Source organism: Podarcis pityusensis (genome assembly GCF_964106645.2).
Source record: "Podarcis pityusensis genome assembly, chromosome: 3".
NCBI classification, from domain to species: domain Eukaryota; kingdom Metazoa; phylum Chordata; class Lepidosauria; order Squamata; family Lacertidae; genus Podarcis; species Podarcis pityusensis.
In genome coordinates, this window is record NC_138026.1 from 70510910 (window position 1) to 70534955 (window position 24046).

Here is a 24046-nt window from a genome sequence, read left to right on the forward strand (position 1 = left end):
ACAAAGCTGCTCTGGCGAGCCAGCACCAGCGCAGTACACGGAAACGCCGTTTACCTTCCCGCTATAAAGCGGTACCTATTTATCTACTTGCACTTAAGGGTGCTTTCGAACTGCTAGGTGGGCAGGAGCTGGGACCGAAAGACGGGAGCTCACCCCGCCGCGGGGATTCGAACCGCCGACCGTGCGATCGGCAAGTCCTAGGCACTGAGGTTTTACCCACAGCGCCACCCGCGTCCCTTATTTGTTCCTTAGCAGGTCTTAAAATTAGGTAAATACAACCTCAGATTAACAATAACACATGGCATATTACACTGTGTCATGATTTATTTAACAGAAATAAAGCCAAAATTGAAAAGTCATGTGTGAAAAACTAAGGACACCGTATGATTCAATAGCTTGTAGAACCACTTTTAGCAGCAGTAAAGGGACCCCTGACCGTAAGGTCCAGTCGCGGATGACTCTGGGGTTGTGGTGCTCATATCGCTTTACTGGCCAAGGGAGCCAGCGTACAGCTTCCGGGTCATGTGGCCAGCATGACTAAGCCACTTCTGGAGAAGCAGAGCAGCGCTCGGAAATGCCATTTACCTTCCCGCCGGAGCAGTACCTATTTATCTACTTGCACTTTGACATTGTTGTGGAGGAATTTTGGCCCATTCTTCTTTATAACGTTGCTTCAGTTCATTGAGGTTTGCTGGCATTTGTTTATGCACAGCTCTCTTAAGGTCCCACACAGCATTTCAGTTGGGCTGAGATCTGGATTTTGATTGGGCCATTGCAACACCTTGATTCTGTTCTTTTTCAGTCATTCTGTTGGTGTGCTTGGAATCCTTGTCCTGTTGCATGACGCAATTTTGGCCAAGCTTCAGCTGTTGGGCAGATGGCCACACATTTGACTATAGAATAGTTTGGTATAGAGAGGAGTTCATGGTCAGCTCAATGACTGCAAGATTCTCAGTTCCCGTGGCTGCAAAACACACCCAAATCATCACCCCTCCACTACTGTGCCTGACAGTTGGTATGAGGTGCTTGTGCTGATATGCTGTGTTTGGTTTTTGCTAAATGTGGTGTTGTGCATTATGGCCAAACATCTCCACTTTGGTCTCATTCTGAACAAAGGATGTTGTTCCAGAAATCTTGTGGTTTCTTCAGATGCAACTTTGCAAACCAAAGCTGTGCTGCCATGTTGTTTTTAGAGAGACGAGGCTTTCTCCTGGAAACCCTTCAAAACAAACTGTACTTGTTCAGTTTTTTTCTCATTGCACTGTCATGAACTTTAACATTTAACATGCTAACTGAGGCCTGTAGAGCCTGAGACGTAACTCCCCACCTCCCATTTCTCCAAGCATTGCACTGTCTGACCTTGGGGTGAATTTGTTGGGACGTCCACTCCTGAGAAGATTGGCAACTGCCTTGAATGTTTCTCACTTCTGAATAATCTTTCTCACTGTAGAATGATGGACTTAAAATTGGTTGGAGGTGGCCTAGAACCCTTCCCAGTTTCATGGGCAGCAGCACTTGCTTCCCTAAGAGCATTGTGTGGTCTTTCCTCCTTGGCATTGTGTTAAAACACACCTGAGCGCTCCAGACCAGCAAGTTACGGAAACTTTGGCTTTAATAGAGCTGGGCACACATGCTGATGATCAATTAAGCAAGGACATTTGATTAGCAGCCCCTGTCCGCTACTTAGCCTATTAATTCCTATGGAAGCAGTAAGGGTGTACTTAGTTTTTTCAGACATGATTTCTCCATCTTGGCTTTATTTCTGTTAAATAAATCATGAGATGGTATAATATGTCATATGTCGTTGTTCATCTGAGGTTGTATTTACCTAATTTTAAGACTTAATAAGGAACAAATGATTGTTATATGTAAAACCACAGAATTCAAAGAGGGTGCACTTTCTTTTCCCCATGACTGTGTATCTCCAGCAAGATCTGATCATTCCCTTGATAGCATCAAAAACAGAGAGTCAAATGTTAATGGAAATCGCTGGCTATGATAATGATGTTATATAATTTCCCCAAAATAACAACACCAGAATGAACAGTGTTAATTTTAACATTTAAGCAAACTAAACAAAGCTGATACTTTGCCTCCTGTATTTGCACCCATATGCACCGAAGAGAACGGAGGAATATTATTTTTTAGCATTTCTGGGACCAACCTCAGTGACACCAATAAGACTTATCAGTGGCTTGACTGGAGCTGAAGTACCCCCATTTTTAATTCAAACAGATCTATAAAGTAATGTCCAGAATACAATAAAACTGTTGTATTTTTGTACTGTAAACTGCCCTGTGACCCTCAAATGAAGGGTGGTATATAAATTTCAACAACAACCATGGTGTCAGTGTTTCTAAGGAGTAAGATCACAAGTATACCCTGAGACCTGCGGGTATAGGGTGGTATACAAACAACAACAAGTATGGATAATTTCAGAGGGGGTTTTTATAGACACAGTACAATCCTATATTCAACTACTCAGAAGTAATGGAAATGAAAAGTCTTCACTATGGAACAATCAGTTCTGTTGGGTCTGTCTTCAGCTTCCCCCCGCTGCTGAATAATGTTAACAATGGTGCATTTTGACATATGCTCTTTAGAAAGATATTGGTTTATATTTTCCACAAAAGAAGCCATGTGGAAGCAAAAAGATAAATTAGTCTCAGCTACTTTGGTAAGCATCAATCTATTGTGTCAACTACACCTTTTTTTAAAGGAAAGCAGCAATTGAAAAATTCAGCCAGGAGCAGAAGAGTGGCAGAGTGGGCTTAACTCTTTCCCCTTCTGTTGCTTGTCCACACAAAATATCCCTACAGCTGTCTAGTTTTGTGCCTGAAGAGAAAAAATATGAGGTCCCCCTATATTTTATTCTGAAGGTGGGCAAAACAGGGGTAGGGCAGTATTTCTAGCAAACAAACTGCAGGAGGAAAAGTGGGGTAAGCAGTTGCTTCACCAGTAGTTCCTCGACTTTCAATCACAGACCTATAAGTCTGTTTTTCTTTATTCCTTTTTAAATGGTGGAATGTGTCCTGGAACTCAGTGTCACATCTAGTTAAACCCACAGCAGATGATATGCATGGGCTGAGACATAGCTGAGGTTAAATTACTACTTAACAAGCTGAGAATAAAACGTAAGGCAAAAAAAATTAATAATCCATAGATTGCTGGAGTATGTCAATAAATCCAATAAATGAATACTGATATCTTTATCAAGAAATATTTTGTCCCAAAGTAGTAACCAACTAAACAGAGCAAAAGAACCAGAACTAAAATATGAATAACAACAATGATGACAACAAAAATTTCAATTAAAAGTGCAATGCATTGACTCTTTAATGTCATGAAGTAATTTCCCAGTGAGTCCCAAACCATTTTAATAGTAGTGTCAGCTTGAAATTTAGCATGGGGAAGAAAATCCCAATGACTTCTCCTCTGCTGCAGTGGTTAAAATAGGATAACCACTAAATAATTGGAATTTGATGAACTGTACATGTGTCTTCCTGGAAGCTGATGCCTGAGGTGGGAACTCTTCTGATAAATGTTAGAATGAGCCTACTCGAAATTCAACCATGGCCATTACTAACATGAGTGGAGATAATGAAAATAAACAGAAAACATTACACCTCTCCTGGATCCAATACTTCTAAGAAACAGGATGGAAATCCATTGCCAGAAGTGGCTCATCCAGCATTAAATAAATTATTTGGCTTGCCATGCTCAATGTGTCACAAAAACATGGATATGGCATGGTACTGCCAGCAAATTTGACACCTGAGAGCAAGAAAGAAAATTAGCTGTTTTGCAATTTTCGTTGTTCAGTGTTTAAGAATCAACATTTTGCTGTTTTGCTTTTTTTCTGATACGTCACCTTTTTCCACAATCATCAACCATTTTTGATGCCTCTAATCCACATTTCTCTCCCTAGTCAAGCAGAAAGGATACTCAACCTAACAAATGCTGCGGGTGATCTGCCATGCACTCAACACAGTGGTAATTAACAGAGATAACTTCACCAGCCAGGAAGGTTATTTGAAATTCCTGTTACATACTTTTCCTATTAGCTGTTGAAGATAGGCCAATGAAGTTAACAACTTATTTGACTCTAAAGAAGACATGTGGAGGTCATTCAGCTTTTCTTTTCTATTTTTTCCCCCTTGCAGTTTATAGCTATCATCATTTAACACTTGATGATGATGAAATCCTAATGTGAAAAAATATGTATGCATATGCTTATAAAAGAAATGCCATTTAGAACCAAGATATAGCACTGCAAAGGCAGAACAGGACTAGAGGAGTTTTTCTGAAACCAATAGGCAGTCCATCAAAAGAAGCAAATGCTAAGACAAATCATTATTCCATGATTACACTGGTCAACAACAAAGTTGTTGTCTGCATTTTTTCAGCTGATTTAGGACGAATCTGATGTGCTGAATCCAAAAATTACATTGGTTTTGCTCAATCAGGTCAAGTTTTTGAGCTATGGCCACAAGTCTCTTTTACGTTTTTGTTAACATGTACGCTTGTGTGGAGCATTTTAGAAGAAGTTTGTGGGGGTAAAATGCCATGTTGATTGGAAATGATTATTTTAATGACAAGAAGTATTCAGGTCCGATAGTTCTGGGTGATTATGTCAAAAAGGGATCAGTTTGAAGTCATAAAACCTCGAAATCTTCCATATATTGGTGCGGCAAAGCATAAAGTTGGGGGATCAAAACTAAGTTAATGGGGCTTGGAGTGCCACAGTACGAACCCAAAGATTGGAGACTGTTCATTGACAGCAGCAAGCGATCACTGAAATGTGTTCTGCTACACACCGGCAACCAGTTTGCCTCTATACCCCTGGCTCACTCAAGTACCCTGAAGGAGAACTATGAAGCGGTGAAGTATGTGCTGGAGAAAATTGGTTATGATCAGCATAAGTGGTTTATTTGTGTTGACCTGAAGATGGTGAACTTTTTCTTGGGACAACAGTCTGGCTTCACCAAGTACCCATGTTTTCTGGGCATGTGGGATAGTAGGGACCGTGCTCAGCATTACACGAAGAAGGACTGGCCTGTGCGGGAGGAATTGGTGCCTTGCAAAAAAAGGAACGTCATCAACGACCCTCTGGTGGACAGAGACAGAATACTCTTCCCACCGCTGCACATCAAGCTCGGCTTAATCAAGCAGTTCACCAAGGCTCTGGACAAGGATGGTGACTGCTTCACTTACTTGTGCCAGACTTTTCCAGGATTGACCATGGAGAAGTTGAAAGCTGGCATGTTTGACGGTCCTCAGATCCGTCAGCTCGTCAGAGATCCAGAGTTCGGAAACTCAGTGAACGAAGTGGAACTGGAAGCGTGGAAGGCATTTGTTCTGGTAGTGAAGAACTTTCTTGGCAACAATAAGGCCAGAAATTACGCAGAACTTGTCAACAACATGCTGACTGCTTTCAGAAACCTGGGATGCAACATGAGCGTCAAGATGCACTACCTATTTTCACATATGGACCGGTTTCCTGAGAATCTGGGTTCAATGAGTGACGAGCAGGGGGAGAGATTCCATCAGGACATGAAAGAGATGGAGACCAGGTATCAGGGTCGCTGGGACACAGTCATGATGGCTGACTACTGTTGGACTCTGAAGAGAGACCTCCCTGCTGCTGAGCATTCCAGGAGTTCCAAGAAACGGAAGTTCAAGCCCTGAAGTTTGAAAAATGGTGAAGCAACATGCAATTTACCTGTACTTACCTTTATCAATGCCCACCATTCAGTTTACAGTAAACCTGACCTGATGGAGAGAAACGGATGCCATTTCCTGATTCAGCAGTGCAAAAATACCCTAAATCAGTTGTAGAAATCTAGACAACATTCAAAAAGTAAAAAATTGTTGCCCAGTGTTATTATTTAAAAAATTTTTTAAAAAATGAGTGACAGATATTTGTTATTTGAGCTAGTAATTCCTGCCTACTATTTAAGCCAAGTAATATGAGAGGGGGAAAATACTGGATGACTTACCCACACATGGGAGGGAGTAGCCAAGGTCAGGGTCATGGATAAACTGGCGATTGTTCAGCATAGTGACACCGTATAAATGAAAACAGTCCAGGCAAATGACATGGCGATGTATGCACTGGAATACCAACACAGGGCTCCTAAAAGGAAAGGGGGAAAAGGATAAAGCAGTTTGTCTTTATTATGCCATGCTATTCCTATGTAGCTTAGCTTCATGCTAGCAGTCTTCTATGCTTTATATGGAACATACAAAGACACAACATCTGCCTAGAGAGGACTTACATACCAAGACCTCTCAGATCTGCTACGTCAGCATGCTAGCACTGAGGATGAGGCTTACCAACGGCTGTACAGAATTATTGCGAGACGTGATGACACCGATTTTTAGGACTGTAATTAAATTAAGACAGACTGCACAGAGAGGAGAGGGGTGAATAATTTAATAGCAAGGACTGGAGGGTAGTGGGGGGAGAAAGAACGCCAATATGTAATTCAGTCTCCATCAATAACATCCTACATGTTTCTGAAGATTGGAGAGGGGACATAAACCACAGAGTCATTGGTGATATTATGCCATAATTCCAAAAACAGTTTTGCGATGCATACAGTTTTGCGATGAATTACTGTATTGGCCCGAATATAAGCCACACCTTTAAAATTCAAGGGGGAACAAGAAAAAAAGACAATACCCAAACATAAGCTGCTCCCTTAAAATTCTGCAGGCACTCACACCCGTTCTGTTTTACCGTATGTCTGTTTCAGCAGTGATATCGTAAAAGCCAATTTTTGTAAGGTCGCGGATTTATGCCACACTTTAACTTTTCATGGTCAGAATTTGGGGAAAAAGTGAGGCTTAAATTCAGGCCAATACGATATATGGGATATATGGAATTAAGACCATCGAAAGCTCTTTCTAGAGATTCATTATAATGATAATGAACACATGTAAATTTGGGGGGGGGGGACATGCTGACAAGATGCTATCCCCCCCACCCCCCACAATCATTAGCCTTAAGATGAATGAACAGCTGCACAAGTGGAACTCAGCAGTCTCATTCCAACCATACATCTAAAGCATGGCTTTCCTCCCTGGGGGAACAATGTATTAAGGGTGCTGGAAACTGTAGCTGTGTTAGGGGCAAACTACAGTTCCCAGGATTCTTTGCAGGAAGACATCTACTTAAAGCTATGGTGTTGGCCTACATTGACATAAAACCTGCACAGCTACTTTTATTGATGGACACCAAGCACTGCATGCCACTGATTGCCTTGCTGGTCAAACATTCATGATCCATTATTAATTTCAGGATGAAAACAAAGGCCTGTGACAGCAAAACAAACAGCAGCTGCAGGCAGAGTTGCAATGTAATGCCATGCTTTGGATCTGTCAGTATATGGTCTTAATGTGAACACCATGTCCCGTAATAACTGCATCCCCAAATATAGACACCAGAGATATTACTCCAGCAAGCAATTTGGGGGCCTGGCCATAGCATCACAAATGAAAAACACATTACATATCTTAAGGGGTCAAGAGAAACAGTTTCTCCTCAACCAGGCATTTGGCTGATTTACATTCTATTATTTTTAAAATGTGTTTGTGAGAGTGGGGTTATTGGTTTGTTCTAGTTTCTGTTTCATTGTGTAATTTGTATTCTCATTTTGTATTTATCTCTTGTGAACTGCCCAAGGTCTTTGGGTGAAGGGCGATTATATATATATATATATATATATATATATATATATATATATATAGTCTGTCTGTCAATCACCCAACCAACCAACCAACCAACCAACCAACCAACCAGGACATCCTCTCTCAGCTTATTCCCAATGGACACCTAGTCACAGATAATGGCATTTGCAGCTGCTACCCATTAGGTTCCACTGTCCCCAGTCAGCCATCCAAGATGCACTGAGGCATGTATGGCCACCAATGGCATGCAGACCACAACTAAAACCTACAACAATAGCAGTGACAAGCTGAAAAGCAGCTCTTCCTGTGGATCATTGCCATCGTTTTTTCCCTCTCAAGGCATTAGTACCTTGAATGTGACATGGAAAAAGCTGCACCTGCTCTCTGCCTCCCCACCCCACCCCACTCTGGTCTTTCATGCAGGTTTCAAAGGTATGGCTGGTCTCTTTATGCAAAGCTAATGTATGTGTTTCATCATTGTGTGTGCTTGTTTTCTCCTGCTCTGGAGGGTAGGACTCAAACCAATGGCTTCAAGTTAAAAGAGAGGAGAATCCACTAAACATAAGGAAAATCTTTCTGACAGTGGAACCGTCTCCCTCAGGAGGTTGTGGACTCTCTTTCCTTGGAGGTTTTTAAGCAGAGGTTGGATGGCCATCTGTCTTGGATGCTTCAGCTGAGATTCCTGAATTGCAAGGGGCTGGACTAGATGACCCTTGGAGCCCCTTCCAGCTCTATGAGTCTATGATTCTAAGTGGCAGTGCATCCAAGAGGAAGCTACACAATGGCACAATGGCACGTGTTCTGCCATATAATGGAAAGTAGCAATCACTGTCATTAGGGATGACCTGCTCAAGTCTTTCGCTTCCTTTCAAGAATAAACTTATTAGCCACTCAATCAATTAAAACACCCAGGTATAATTTGGAAGTCACCATATGGGGTAATATCCGAATTACACTTAACTTGCAAGTCCCCTTTATTTCAGTGTGTGTCCTTTTGTCTTCAGTGAAGAAAAATATTCCGTGCATAATCTTCTTTCAAAATATCCTTAAAAAGCCTCATACACTGTAGATTTCAAGGTAGTGTGTTGGTACCATTAAAAATATAATCTCAGTGTTTTAAGGGATTTTCGCAGAATAAAGCAGCTTACAAACTGAATTAAATAAAACCTCCCCACTACTAATCCTTATTAGTTGACCACTTGCTGTTCCGATTTATATAAAAAAAGAGACAGGCAGCAGACAGAATACTCAGCAGATCTCAGAAACTGTAGTTGATGTAGTCCCTGAAGAACCGAGGCTGCAATCCTGCTGCATTCATTTACTGGGAGCAGATGCCATTAAACTCTGACTTCCAAGCACACAGGTTGAGGACTGCATGAGAACAGGCACTATCATACTTGTGTCAACAACAACAAATTTATTAAATTTGTGAGGTCCATGCCTTTACACAAAATACCATAAAACATTATTAAAAGATAAACAAAAAGATTATAAAAGTAAGCTAAAATTCATGCCATGCTGTCCCAGCAAGGAAACTACCCAATAAACCCCACCATTCAGGGAAGAAGATACAACAACAGGTTAGGAGAGCAATGGGAGGGACCTCACCGTTTCATCCAGGAACCATACCCTAGTTTTCATAGCCTTCACCACAAAGACCGCTACCACGTGAGAAATCCGTGGATCAGCGTCCACCAGTAAAAACTTTACTTGGTCCTCAGAGTTGACTATTGATTTGGGAATAGTTTGTAACATCGCATCCCTGAAGGCCGAATAGATGGGACAATACAACATGTAATGTATGAGATCCTCTTTGGTTCTCATATAACAAGGACATATCCGCTGCTCTACTGGGATTTTTGCATATCTGCCTGACAGATAGGCCGTAGGAATGGTTTGAAAACGGGCCATAGTAAAGGCTCTCCGAAGAGTGGGATTGGTGATATTCGCCAAGTAATTGGCGCAGATTTTGACTGCTTTCAGTCGGGGAAACCAGTGGGAGGACCCTGGGATCTGTATTTTTGTGGTATCTAACAGAGCGTCTCTCTCCAGGATCCATTTCCGGAGTTTGTCCGGGCTCCACCGTTTGAGGATATTAAACTCCGGTAGGGTGTATCTAACCAGGATCTCAGATAAGTTTTGGCGCCAAGTGGTGTTCTTTTGGAAAGATACAAAGGCTTGTTTGGCCAATAAGGTGTCTGAAGTGTTTGCAAGGTTGATGTAAAATCGTAGGAATCTTAAGTGGGCCCTGGCAGACACAGAGGGTAAACCAACCTCCACCCTCAAGAAAGCTGCTGGGGTTCCTTGAGGAAGGCCTCCAGATTTATTGGTTCTGAGAGACCAGTGTCCTTTACCTAACTTTGATCCTTTTTCACTATATCAGCGGGTCTCAGAGTCCCTTTTCCCATTTCTTATAAACACCAGGCCTCCCAAACAACATAACAAATCGGGGGTCTGGTTTGACAAAGACTGCCGGAAGCTAAGATCCCTGCTTAGGAAACAACAAAATAAGGTAAAACAGGAGAGGACTTTGTCATCTATGGTAAATTTCCACAGATGGCGCTCTCACTATAAAAACACCTTAAAACTCAAGAAATCCCTTTACAGGAAGGAACAATGGGAGGCACTTGATAAGGCGATTAAATCGCGAGACGATAGAAAATTCTGGGCAATAGTAGCACAGGGAGTCTCATCCAAAGGAAAAATTGTAAACAGCAGTATTCCATCCGATGTGTGGTATCAACACTTTCTCAAGCTATACACACTCTCAAATACTGCTAATTTGAGTCCGTTCCTCCCATTGAAGAATGAGCATCTAGCTAGTTGGGATCCTGTTACGGAATCAGAGTGCCTACAGCTAATTAAAACTTTAAAAAATGGCAAAGCTCCTGGTGAGGACATGATCCCCCCTGAGGTTTTTAAATCAAATGCCCAATGGTGGGCCATCTTTTTGGCCAAACTTTTTACGGCAATAAACAACACATGTAAAATCCCAGCAAACTGGAAACTAAGTGTGGTAGTCCCTATCTATAAGAAGGGAGACATTCAAGATCCAGCAAACTACCGCCCTATAAGCCTTCTGGACATCGCATACAAACTTTATACCCGGTACTTATTAAACAAGCTGGTAGATTGGGCGGACCATTCTAACCTGTTCAACCAGGAACAGGCAGGATTTAGAAAGGGCCACAATACGATAGGTCACTGCATGGTACTACAGACCCTGGTAGCTAAATATACAAAAGCGTATAAGAGCAGACTCTTTGTGGCCTTCGTTGACTTGACATCTGCCTTCGACTCAATCTGTAGAGATAGACTATGGAAAAAATTATATGAAACGGACATTGACAGACGACTTTTAAAAATTCTCAGAGAGTTACATACAGACATTACAGTCAAAATCAGAACTGGGTCATCGGGAACTCTTACGGACCCACTGCCATTGGGGAAAGGGGTCAAACAGGGATGCCTGCTAGCCCCATTTCTTTTTAACTTTTATATAAATGACATTGTTCAGTACATGGCAAAGTACAAGTCATCGGCTCCAGCCCTTGAAGGTAAACGCCTGAATATTTTGCTATATGCCGATGACATGGTTTTAATGGCACTCACCCGAAGAGGCTTACGCAGCATGCTGGAGGGGATCGCAGCCTACTGTTCCCATAATTCACTAAAGATAAACCATGACAAAACAAAAATTGTGGTGTTCACTAGAGCTCGCCACACCTTTAGATGGTCTTTAGATGAACATGTGATTGAACAGTGCCCTTTTTTTAAATATCTGGGTGTTACATTCCAGGCTACATCTAGCTGGCTAGCCCACTTTAAGGCTGTAACCATCCTAACACGAAGAACAATTGGTGTTTTGCTTAGTTTCTTCCATACCAGGGGAGGACAATTGGTGATCCCGGCATTAAGAGCTTTTGTTGGGAAAGCTATTCCCCAGATGTTATATGGGATAGAACTCTGGGGGTGGAACCAGAGGCTGTTGGAACGGCTTGAAATTTTGCAAAACTACTATCATACTTGTGGGTTTTAATCAATCACAGGCGGGGCCCGGTTATAACTCTGCCAACAGTTCAAATGCTTCTAGCTATGCCCTCAAACACACTTAGACTGAAATCATGTGTACTCAAAAGTAGGTCCTATTGAATTCAGTGGGGTTTACTTCAGTCCTAGGTAGGTGAGGTTAGGATTGCAGCCTCACTTCTTCTTTCTATCTAAAGTTGACTGAAAGTGGAGCAGATATACATGTATAGCCTAGTTTTGACACAGGGCCTTCATCCCATCTTGTGGTTTTCTTTGACGACAGACAATTATGTGCAAAGAGAAAAGAAGAAGAAGAAAGCCCATGAATGAAGGCTAGGCTGCAGACAGGGCCTTCCACTAAAATCACCACCACCTCCTGTACTCAATATTACATTTGCTTGTGTTAACAAGGCTTTTGAGAAAGAAACAGTTCACGTTTGCTTAATCTACTTAGGAAATGGAATGAAGAGAGCCTTCTTCTCACAGGTAATATGTTGAGGCATTTGCAGCCCTCAGCTAGGAACGCAACTGGAAGAACTGCCTGACATAGAGGTACATACACTGCAGCTGTTGGTTGAACGCACTCAACAAACTCCCCATAAGGTTCCCATCTCACCAGCCCAACATGCAGAGCTGGGCACAGGAGAGGAGGGATAATGCAGTGCTTCTTACCCAGCCAACAAAACATCTATTGGGTTGCTTTAGTTCTAACTCCCTGCAGAAACAATTCCTCAGTAGCAAGGGATAGTTCTTTTAAGCAGGTGAGCAAATAGACCCACCTGATTAAAACAGGAAGGGAGGGGCTGTAGTTCAGAGGTGAAACATATTCTCTGCATGCAAAATATCCAGGTTCAAACCCCCACCCCAAGAATCTCCAGGTAAGGGCAAGAAAAGACCTTATTAGAAACACTGGAGAGATGCTGCCAGTCAGTGCTGCCAGTACTGAGCTAGATGATGCAAGGGTGGCATAAAGAAGCTTCCTATGAAATACACACACTACCTCTGTTTTAGTTTTTCGAAAGCAAATTTGTGTCATTTTCAGGGGAATCTGATACAGAACCTGAGACCCCTGACTGTCCATTACTCCTACTACTAAAACTATTGTTGTACCTTGGCAAAGAAAAGGGGAGAGGTAAAACTCAATACCCGTGTTTTCTCCCCGTCCCTTTATATTATCAGTATGGACAATGGGAAATCAATTAAAAAGAAGCTGTGGTGGGAGGTATTATAATTCTGTACATCTTTCCTCCCCCAGCCCTGGCCCTCAGCTGAGGAACAGCAAGCCATGGATAATATGCTGCTGCTACAGAATCCTGGCTAAACGGAGAAAGATATGAAGACTGATCTTGTTTAGATAAGAGCCCCACTGGGAAATAAATTGTTTGAGTATATCTCAAAATCTCGTGACAGGTGTTATTAATGTATTGAGAGACAGTCCAGTGGCTAGGAATGCAAGAAGCTTTTTAGCATATGGAATTACCTGCAGACACAATAGAGGATTGCAAAGCTACATCTTTCACTGCCTGCTTATGAAAACCTTGAGTTAGTTTGTTCGCCTGTTAGTCCATTACCTTCAGTTTCGGTGAAGGGGTGGGGGTGGGGTGGGTGAGAGAGACCAAGCAATCTGAGGTTAAAGAGAATGTCACATTAAAAATCAGCAAGTTGACATCACTATTCTGAAATGCTTCAGAAGTAGCTAAAGCCTGCAGATATTTGTAAAGGAGAAAAAAAATGTGATTGAACCTGTGAAAATCCCTGGGGTTATTTGTAGGTGACGATTGGATTTTTCTCACCCCTCTATCAAATATCTTAACCAAATAATAATAAAAAAGAGGGATATGTCTATATGGTTGACTCTCAAGGATTACATTCAGTGAGGCAGAAATAGACATATAGAGTCTGTTGCTGTGGAATAAATAAATGTGCTGCTGCTCATCCTTCGCCCAAGAGGGCTATATTTATTATAAAATGCCCAAGAGTTTCCCATTAACGTATTTTTTATTGGTTTTAGCAATCTTCTCCTAGCTTCAAAAGCTTTCCATATAAGCACCATAAAATCGTTTTCAATTTTGTAGGATCTCTATACTCTTCCAAAACAATTTTATCTGTTAACATCCACAGGAGGTTAGTAAGCATTTTTCAAGATGAGACACATCACTGGAAATAAATCTGCAAATGAACAAATACACCCAAACTCCAGAAAATCAAGGACGCTATGTTCACACATATAACCCCAAAATCACATTTGTTAACCTCAAAATCACATTTATCACCACCAAATCGGATATATGATAAACATTCAACAGAGGATTCATTCTCTCATACTTGATAGAGAAGAAAGGTCGGTGTAGCAATAGCGAAAGTTAAAATTTTATTTCTACCTTAGCAATTTACATGATCATGGTAATTGTTTATATAGCCCAACTTCATTCTTTATCATTACTCAGTGATACCTGAAGGCAGCTTTCACCTAAACACCCAGTGCCCCCCCCCCCCTTTGGACCAGGCCAGACACTATCTGTGCAAATTTACTGCCATTAAAGCAAGATTAGCTAGTGTGTGCCCTGCCAAATGGTGCTTCCAGCATTCCAAACCATAACAACATCTGAACACTACAGTTTTCTCATTCTTGCACTAAAGAAATTACCTCTTAGCTCTCTGAATATTAAGGAAGTTTCCCTGAGATATTTCCCAAAACCATGAGAGTTTAACCTATGATTTTAACAATTAGAAACATAATATAAAATATTATTTATATACTGCTTAATGCCCAAATAGCTTCTAAGCAGCTTACAAAACATGAAAACCAATTGCACAGTGCTAAGGACAGGATAATTAAAAAATACACCATAATTAAAATACACAATACAACAATTGCATGAAAACATTTAAATATGATGTTCATTACTAAAATATACAATAAAAAAATCCAAGCACAACAATTAAAACAGGAAACATGAGATCAAGGGGATGCCTTTGGTAAAGAGGTGCATCTTTAACAACAAGTAGAATGCCACTACAAAGATGAATTCCCACATGTGTTCTAAAGCAGTATAGTCTCATGAAGACTTCATCTGCTCTATTCATGAATGTCTAAATCAGTTTCATACAACACAGGAACCAAATGCTTAGTGAATTTCTCAAAATAGCAGCCACATTCCACCCAGATGGGGTGTTTCAAAATCATAAGACTTAATGTCCCTGCCTTTTCCATTGCTATCTCACAGAGGAATCCTGAAAAGCCATTCTCCAAAATAATCCTATTTATTTCACTGGGATTACTTCAGGGTAAGCAAACCAAAGAACACAGCCTAAATCTGTAAAATTGCATATCTGACAAACTACACAACTGTGAGATGTTCTGCTAAAAATAGTATTCATTTTGTGCGTTTGGCCTCGTACCATCTGACACATCTTCATAAATGGAAGATGATGAACAGCTCAGAACAGCTGTAAGCTAACCTACATTTACTTACAGTGCTGTTTTTAAAAGGGGGGGGGGATACATTTTGCTTATGTACATCTGTTCAGAGGATAGGGAACGAATTACCAGCTCACCATTCAAGTTACATCTGACCAACCTTTCCTTTTCACATGCCAGTGATTGGTAATAAAAGCACATGGGATTCCAGTTACAAATATATGACAGAAATCGTGACAATATACAAAAGAAGACAGGGCCCTGTAACTTTGCTGTATGCAAGAGAAAATTTCAGCATGACAGACCCTCCAAGTGTCCATATTTTCTAGGGACATCCCTGATTTAGAAAAGCCATCCTGGTTTTTTATTTGATCCTGCAATGTCCCGCTTTTACTTAGGAGGTCCCTATTTTCATTGGATAAACGTTGGAGGGTGTTAAACATGTCTGGAAGCCTACAGAGAGTAAAGCAGCATGGTGCAAAGGCTGGAAGTGGGGAAGTGGTGGCCAAGGCCAGGGTTAAGCATGCTCACTACAAACTGTTCCCACCTATAGCTACTACTAACAATAGAAGAAGCATTCATCAGGGTTTTATTACATATGTTTGCATTCACTGTCTAGCTGAGCTCTTAGATTCCAAGGATTTTCACAGCAGCAGAAGTGTGTGGATGAAACTTTATCTTTTAACTGAAAGGCAAGGTGAATTATGTAACTGCTCTGTTCCTTGGAGAAGTTTTACCAAAGCAGATACTGGCACTTTGTCTTTTACAGACAAACTTTACGCTTGGCTTCAATAGTTCAGTTGCTTCCAGAGATCAGATAAGTTGCCAACCATCACCCACAGCACACCCCTTGTGGCCTATAAAAAGTTATAGAACTACTATTATCATTGTAGCTCCCATCTCGAGCCCTTCTAGATAAAATGTTTCTATGCCCCAAGATTCCTTCACATAACTAAAAGTGTTTTGAATGAAATACTTTTAAACTCTTCCATTACCTCTCTTCTATTTTCAGTAGAAGTCAGCTTGATTCAGAACAGATACTTCACAAAGACATAAAGTTCCCATTCAAGCTACAGCGGATAGTAGTGGTGGAAAGACAACATAAACATGCCAGGGAGTGGGAATGATCCAGATAATGTTAAGGACGCTATTGATTTTCAATAGGAAGCACATAAGTCCACCCATTGAAATAAATTGGCTTTACTATGGTTGGATTACCCACATTATTGATAACATTATAGTTCAGTGTTCTTCTAGAGCAGGGGTGGCTTAAATTTTTTCAACCTGGCAGCTGTATTGATGGTCAGTCACCCCCCCCCCCGAGAGAGACATGCTGGTGGTGAACATGGCCAATGGTATGTGCACACAGAGAGACATCAGACATGTAGCATGTACGTGCATTTCCCGCATGCAGATCACAAAGTGCACACTCACCACTCCTGCAGGCACACAATTCTCCCTCCCTCCCTCCCCTCACACACACATACACATAAGGACGCACATAGAGATCACTCTTAAAAGGTCATTGCCACCCTAGAAGACTATGTTTTTTAGCTCGCAGTCTCAATGCTGAGCACCAAAACATTAGGATCAAGATGTGGGAGCTGGTGGGCTACTGTGAGCTAGATGCCCATCTTCAAAGAGCTCATAGGAGCAACATAGCAGGTGGTCCCTCCCATTTTTATCCTTACCACTCAAGTGAACTAGTTTAGCAACTGCGTGTAACTGCCCCCTGGCAATTCTGTGAGCTTCAGCACAGCATGAGAATGTGAATCCAGGTATCGCTAGCCTGGGAGTGCATAACCTTTGGCCCTCCAGATGGTGATGGATTACATCTCCTATCTTCTCTGGTCAATGCGGGGAGAGAGAAACTGCAGAAAATGTAATAAGTACTTATTAATGGCCCTTTTTATGTCATTTCCTCTTGAGAGTTCTCTCTCTTTTAATTCAGCTGGCTGTGGTTACCATGTGAACTTAAAAATGAGCAGTCACATCATAGGCCAGCAACGAAATAAACTCTTGTAAGAAACAGGTAATGCTCATTTGGAGAAATGTGCCAATTTACACTGTGGTTAATTGAAAACCACAAAAGAGGCATACTTCCAGAGCCAGGATAAAGGTATGAGACTTCAGTCCTGCACACATAATAAGAGTAGCTCTGTTCAGAAGTTATACTCAAGCATAAGAGCAATGTGTGAGTGTGGCTGTGCCAGGTAGCCCTCTCCTCCTAGCATCATGTATGTTCCCTAGCACTGACCCCTGGCATGTGCACATGCAGCATGAACATTTGCAGCGAGGGGTGGGGCTGGTCAATGTGCATGAAAAGAACCAGTGTCTGCTAGCGACAGATGGGAAGACATATCCCTCCTTCCTTCAGGTGAAAGCTGGCTCTGGTTCTATCCAATAGAACAGACTCTGAGAGTCATGCAATATTCTTGTCATCCAACCAAAATTAAGTACTTGGAAGTTAGACTGGTTTCAAAGTGAGAGAATTAAGTACTTGCTTACGGCTGGAATTCTAAAACAAACTTGCTAAAGCGTAAGCCTTATTGAATGCAATGGGACTTATGACTGAGTAAAGCTGCATAGGATTGCACTGCATGTTTACTACTGAAATCAATGGGACCTACAAGGGCTTAATTGTTTTTTTATTGTGCCCCCAGGTTATTTCAACCTGAGGGTAGGAGCTTAAAATACTGCAAACCTTTTAAAATGTTAATTAATTGTTAAATGTTAATTCATTCATTTTAAAATGGAAAAAAAGGACATTTCTTTGATCTCAAAATAAAAAAATATTTGGTTCTTGGCATTTACATTTGTTTTAAAATCTCTGGAGCATGAGGTGCAACAACAGTTCATTAAGCTTAATTATATTTACATTGGTAGGTGATGCAAAATGAAATGCATATTCCTTACCAGTTTGATTTGATATAAAACATGGTTTATAATTATCACCTTTGAAACAAAAATGGAACGCAAATAAATTTGGCCTTATTATTTCTAAAGCTATTTCCTGAAGGATAGGAACCAATTTTGCTTTCTTAAATAAATCAGTAGACTTAATATTTTTATTTTAAAACTTAGATGACATTTAGTCATTACTTTTGGAAGAAAACTGTCCCTTGAAAAACCTAAATTTATCTTTTGAAAGGCAGAGAAAAGTGTGCTGTATTTCAAACTCTACCCTTTTAAGAACATAAGAGTTAAGCTGGGGCATCCTCTCTTTTTATCTTATTTTTACTGAAAACGATCAAAGGTTTTGGGAACACTGGAGAAATGCTGAGCTTCTATCCCCTTTTGCCTCCAGTTCCACAATGTAGCCTTGAACTTTTGCTCCTTTATGTCCCTACACATGCATTAGGAAGAGGAACATAGGAACCTACAAAGCCAGACCGTTGGTCCAGCCAACTCAGTATTGCCTCCAATGACTGGCAGTGGCTCTCCAAGTTTCGAACAGGAGACATTCCCAGCTCTATGTGGAGATTCCAGGGATTAAGCTTGGGGTCTCTGAACATAAAGCAGATGCTCTGCCACTTAGCTATGGTCCTTCCACAATGAACACAAGACTACTTCACATCTAGTTATGTTTGAAAGACATTTTTTTGTTGTTGTTAAAAGAAAGAAGTGGCCATGGGGGAACTGATAAACCAACTAATAGAAGTTTTTCCAATAAGAGTGGTCAGCCTTATAAAACCTTTAAAGAAATTTTGTTTCAGTGCCTGACAGAAAATCTCACTTTATTTATACAGCCTGATCCTGCCCGTCCCACTTTGGCTAATGTACTGATGTGGCAGCTAAATCCATCACTGCCAAGTGAAACAATGTCGTCCTCTAGTGTACTTCACTTCCTACTGAACTGAGAAAAAGAAAACAACCTCTTGCTAAAAGGGACTTAAAAACCCAGGAAGACAATGTTTAAGGCTCAGAACTGCCACAATGAAAGGACCTGAGGAGTCCATGTAGGAAAGGCAGTTGTGGCCCAGGCCCATTTCCACTCCCACCCCACGCTCGCTAAGCAGGCATGCAGCTAAGGAACCCAGTTGGCCAAACTTCTAAAATTATGGTACGGATGCTTGGGCATTTACATCTCTTCTCAGTTCTGTGAGGTGCTGGCTCTTAATGCTGATTCCTAGAAACTTGAAATATCTTTCTAGCCTCAACTGTAAGGGTGGGGTATAAATAAATTATTATTATTATTATTATTATTATTATTATTATTATTATTATTAGCAGCATGGCACTTACAAGGTGCATCATGACTAGGGGATAATCTACAGCACAGTGGTGTCCTGTTGCACTCGTGTTGGGATGGAAGCCATCTCTTAGGGCTCACAGTGTCCCATCTATTGTCCATACACTTTAATTATATCACATGATAATGATTATGTCCTTGCTTCCCAGGGTAATCAATATTACAGTGGTACCTCGGGTTACCGGGGACACGGGTGGCACTGTGGGTAAAACCTCAGTGCCTAGGACTTGCCGATCATTAGGTCGGCGGTTCGAATCCCTGCGGCGGGGTGCGCTCCCGTTGCTCGGTCCCAGCGCCTGCCAACCTAGCAGTTCGAAAGCACCCCCGGGTGCAAGTAGATAAATAGGGACCGCTTACTAGCGGGAAGGTAAACGGCGTTTCCGTGTGCTGCGCTGGCTCGCCAGATGCAGCTTGTCACGCTGGCCACGTGACCCGGAAGTGTCTTCGGACAGCGCTGGGCCCCGGCCTCTTAAGCGAGATGGGCGCGCAACCCCAGAGTCGGACACGACTGGCCCGTACGGGCAGGGGTACCTTTACCTTTACTTTACCTCAGGTTACAGACGTTTCAGGTTACAGACTCCACTAACCCAGAAATAGTACCTCGGGTTAAGAACTTTGCTTCAGGATGAGAACAGAAATCGCATGGTGGCGGCGCAGTGGCAGTGGGAGGCCCCAGTAGCTAAAGTGGTACCTCAGGTTAAGAGCAGTTTCAGGTTAAGAACAGACCTCCAGAACGAATTAAGTTCTTAACCCAAGGTACCACTGTACAGTTCTGCTGCTGCCTATTTTGGTTTTCTCTCCCCAAAGAAAACCTGTAAGAAGGAAGCACACTGTCTCCCTTTTTCAAAAAGTAGCTAGGTCTATTAAAACTTGTGAAAAGTCAATGACATTTCCTCTGTCTCTTATTATCAAGCAACAGTAGCCTTCAAACATCTTAAATCGCCAAACCACAGGCAATTGTTTGAGCACTGAAGCAGCACAGGTTTTATAAACAGCACCAAAATGGGGTTCCAGCGCTCTTAAGGAAAGGACCTTGTCTCTGTGAGCTGGCCTCACTATAGATGGCCATGGAATGAGGGGTGAGGCTTATCCGATTAGAAGCAAAACTGTTAGTATTCAGGACACATCACCAAGTACACATGACATGTCAGCTGTTTACACCCCCTCCAATTCTGCATCACATATTACTTTTAAAGACAAACATGAAGTGACAGAAGCGTAGAAATATCTGTATCCCACACTCTGGGAACACAACAGCTTAAAAAAAGAACACCTCTACCCAGACTTGTCAGCTGACAGTTTGCTTGCTGATGTGTTTCTTTTAAAGACATTTTCTGAGATGCCCCAATTTTAATAACTTCAGACAAGCAATAAAAGAAATATTTTCTGTAAAGTAGAATGGTAAACTCTAAAATTTAAGAATCACAAATGCTTCATTTTATGTACTCGTTCAAGCCTCCTGGGTCCCTAACTTCTTGAACAAAAGCATGGTTACAAAAGTGGCGTGCCACCCCACTCTCGGCCGAGCAATCTCAGGGGGTTCCAGGCACTCACCCAGGGTCTGTGTTCCTTTGGGGAATTGAGACACAGCGGAGGCTGTTATAGCTTTAAGAAATATGGTTTATTCACCTACTTACCTCTTCAGTCTGCATGGAGGGAGTCCAGATCTTACAGCATGGTCATTTCAAGAGGGGCTTGCCCCCCACAGCAGTGCAGCCATGGAGTTCAAGGCATCTCTCCCAGCCCTACCCAAAATGGATCACAGTCTTTTTTCTTCCTGTCACCTCACACCCAGTTACCCTGGCTACCTTCCAAACCCCCAGTCTCTGTTCACACATCAGGGCAAAGGGGGAAGGTCAGTTCTCTTGCATTGCCAATGGCTCTCAATGGCCATGTATTGTTTCTTAATAGCCCTACCATGACCAGATCATTGTTTTTTGCATGGGTTAACTCAGGAATTCCTCTGCAGCTTGTGTTTCTCCCTTCACATTCCAAATAATCAAAATCCTACCATTTATTAATTTTTAGGGTTTAGGGGGGTCCCTCCAATTGATAACAGTATTTTCAACAACCCTCCATTCTACAGGGCATCACAAAAACAGGGGGAAATAGTGACATCTACTATTTGAAGGGGGGCATTTGTGTCTCTCTTAAAAAAGTGATTGGAAAGCTCTTTACAAATACAAAGCACTCTAAAATGGAAGAAATAAAACATGGTTTCTCTCCATATGTATATATCTGCAATTGGCAGTGAAATACTTCAACAAGCAATTCTACCATAATTGGGGCACAATGTCATATGTGCTGAATGTAGCTCCAATTGACTTTCCTTTCCAGCTGCAAAAAAAAAATTTAAAAAAATCCTCCATCAGCTTTGCTGTGCCCCTGGCCATGCTATTCTACACAATCTCTACTGTTTACAGTAAGTCATCAGTTCTTTGTGTTGCCTTGCATTAGGGAATGTTCTTACAAAGACAGAACTCAAATTTGTTGGCAAGACAAGACCATCAAAAAAGAAACACTGGGAGGGTGTCTGAACTATTTTAGTCATTTCGGTGTGGGGAAATGTATTTATTTATTGTTTGTGGGCTTAAAAAGAGTACTTAAAAGGGAAAAAAATCCATACACGTGTCTAAAAATACAAACTATTTATATTACAGTACTAGGGAATCACAGAAAGATAGATAAAAACAAGCTAAAAAAGCTTGAAGGCTGCTGTTAAGATATCTATTTAAAGTAAATCAAAATCAAAACTAGGAATGGAGGAGAAATCAGTTGTAAAGGGATTTATACACAGAATTTAAGTGCCCGCTTTTGTCAAAATTGCTTGGGTGCTGCCTTTTAAAAATAAAGATTGCAAAATTGTATGCAAAGACACATACACATATACACACACATACTACATATGAAAGAGTCAAGCCCCTTGTAGTAAGTACTGCAGCACAACTCTGTACGTATTAATACATAAATCTTTCTAAACAGTTGTATGCATTGTTGTATGTTTCCGTTTATGTGCTAGTTTCTTTAGGGAACCTGGAATATAAATGCTTATAGCAGGCACGCATACTTATGGTATGATAAAAAGTGGGTACATAAGGCTTTTGAAAACCACATATTTAGAGGATCTCTAATTGATGTTTGGAGTAGGTACAAAAATTTATTAGAGCCAAAGATTCCACACTGGTTATCACCATTAAAGGTTATGAGTGTTAAAAAGATAAATATGACGGTGAGATGGATAACATACGAGAAACTAATAAATAAAGATGGAAATAAGTGGAAACTGAAACCATATGAAGAAATAAAAGAATATGTGAATGATTGGCTGCATTACTTTCAGTTGAATGAAATGTTTAAAAAGGAGTTATTAGAAAGGGGATACTTGGAAAAAGAATCTAGATTCCAACAGGAAATTTTGAATAATGAAATGAAAACTTTATCTAAAATGTATAAATTACTGTTGGAATGGAATACAATTGATGAAGAGGTTAAATCAGTAATGATTAGGTGGGCTAAAGACTTTGGATACAATATTGAATTTGATGAATGGATTAAACTATGGAAGGATGGTTTAAAATTTACAGCATGTACTACGATTAAGGAAAATGTTATGAAGATGATGTATAGATGGTACATAACACCAGTAAAATTGGGTAAAATGTATAAAGTTAGTAATAAATGTTGGAAGTGTCAGGAGACAGAAGGAACATTTTACCATATGTGGTGGGAATGTAAGAAGGTGAAAAGTTTCTGGGAGATGATTTATAATGAGTTAAAGAAAATGTTGAAATATACATTTGTTAAAAAACCAGAAGCTTTTCTATTGGGAATATTGGGTAATGAAATCAGTAAAAAAGATGTGAAATTAGTTTTATATGCAGTAACAGCAGCCAGAATTTTGCTGGCGCAGAAATGGAAACTGGAAGAAATGCCCACGAGAGAAGAATGCAGAATGAAATTGATGGAATACGCAGAAATGGATAGATTAACGGGGAGAATTAGGAACCAACGAGACCAGAGATTCACCGAAGACTGGAAGAAATTTATAGAGTATATCAAAAATGTTTGTGATGAACAAATAATATTTGTTGGCTTTCAAGAAGCTCTGTGAAAAACATTGATAGAAATATTGCATAAAAAATATGATGTGAGTAAGAATGTCAGAGGGCAATATAATATTTAGAACTGTGAGAGAAAGAGATAATACGGAGAATTGTCAGACATGCTGATGGAAGTCTAAAAGAATGATGAAGTGAGGATTGGATGTTTAATTTTGTACAAATTTATGTTGGAAAAATTAATAAAAAATATATTTAATAAATGCTTATAGCAGTGGTTTTCAACCAGTGTGCTGTGGCACCCTGGGGTGCCTTGAATGATAGTCAGGGGTGCAGCGGGCAACACTGACCCCTGTTCCTCTTTCCTTCCCTCCCTTCCTCTGATGCCCTCTCACGTCTATGCCTCCCAAAGGCTTGCACAACTGTTTGTTGCAGCAGCCCTGGCTACAAGCTCCTCAGGTGAATGATGCTTCTGGGGCTGGCCAGGGGTTGCTTCCCAGGCCCCTGTGGAGGCAGCTGTGGCTGCCCAGAGGACTCCCAAGGAAAGGGGAGAGGAGATGAGGCTGAGGGAATGCTCCATAAGGGAGGGGTTCG

General features: G+C 41.1%; 1 protein-coding gene across 5 annotated transcripts in view; it reads right to left on the reverse strand.

Annotated features, from left to right (window-relative positions):
* Positions 1-24046, reverse strand: part of PRKN (parkin RBR E3 ubiquitin protein ligase) — a 611538-nt gene that overhangs the window by 214592 nt on the left and 372900 nt on the right. For all 5 annotated transcript variants that reach the window (XR_013984719.1, XM_081000694.1, XM_081000696.1 and 2 more), the window contains one exon: positions 6000-6136. Coding sequence is in view for 4 of the 5 variants with exons in the window: in XM_081000694.1 (XP_080856820.1) it covers positions 6000-6136 (137 nt within the window). In the remaining variant the exon portion in view is untranslated. The remainder of the gene's footprint in view (positions 1-5999; positions 6137-24046) is intronic.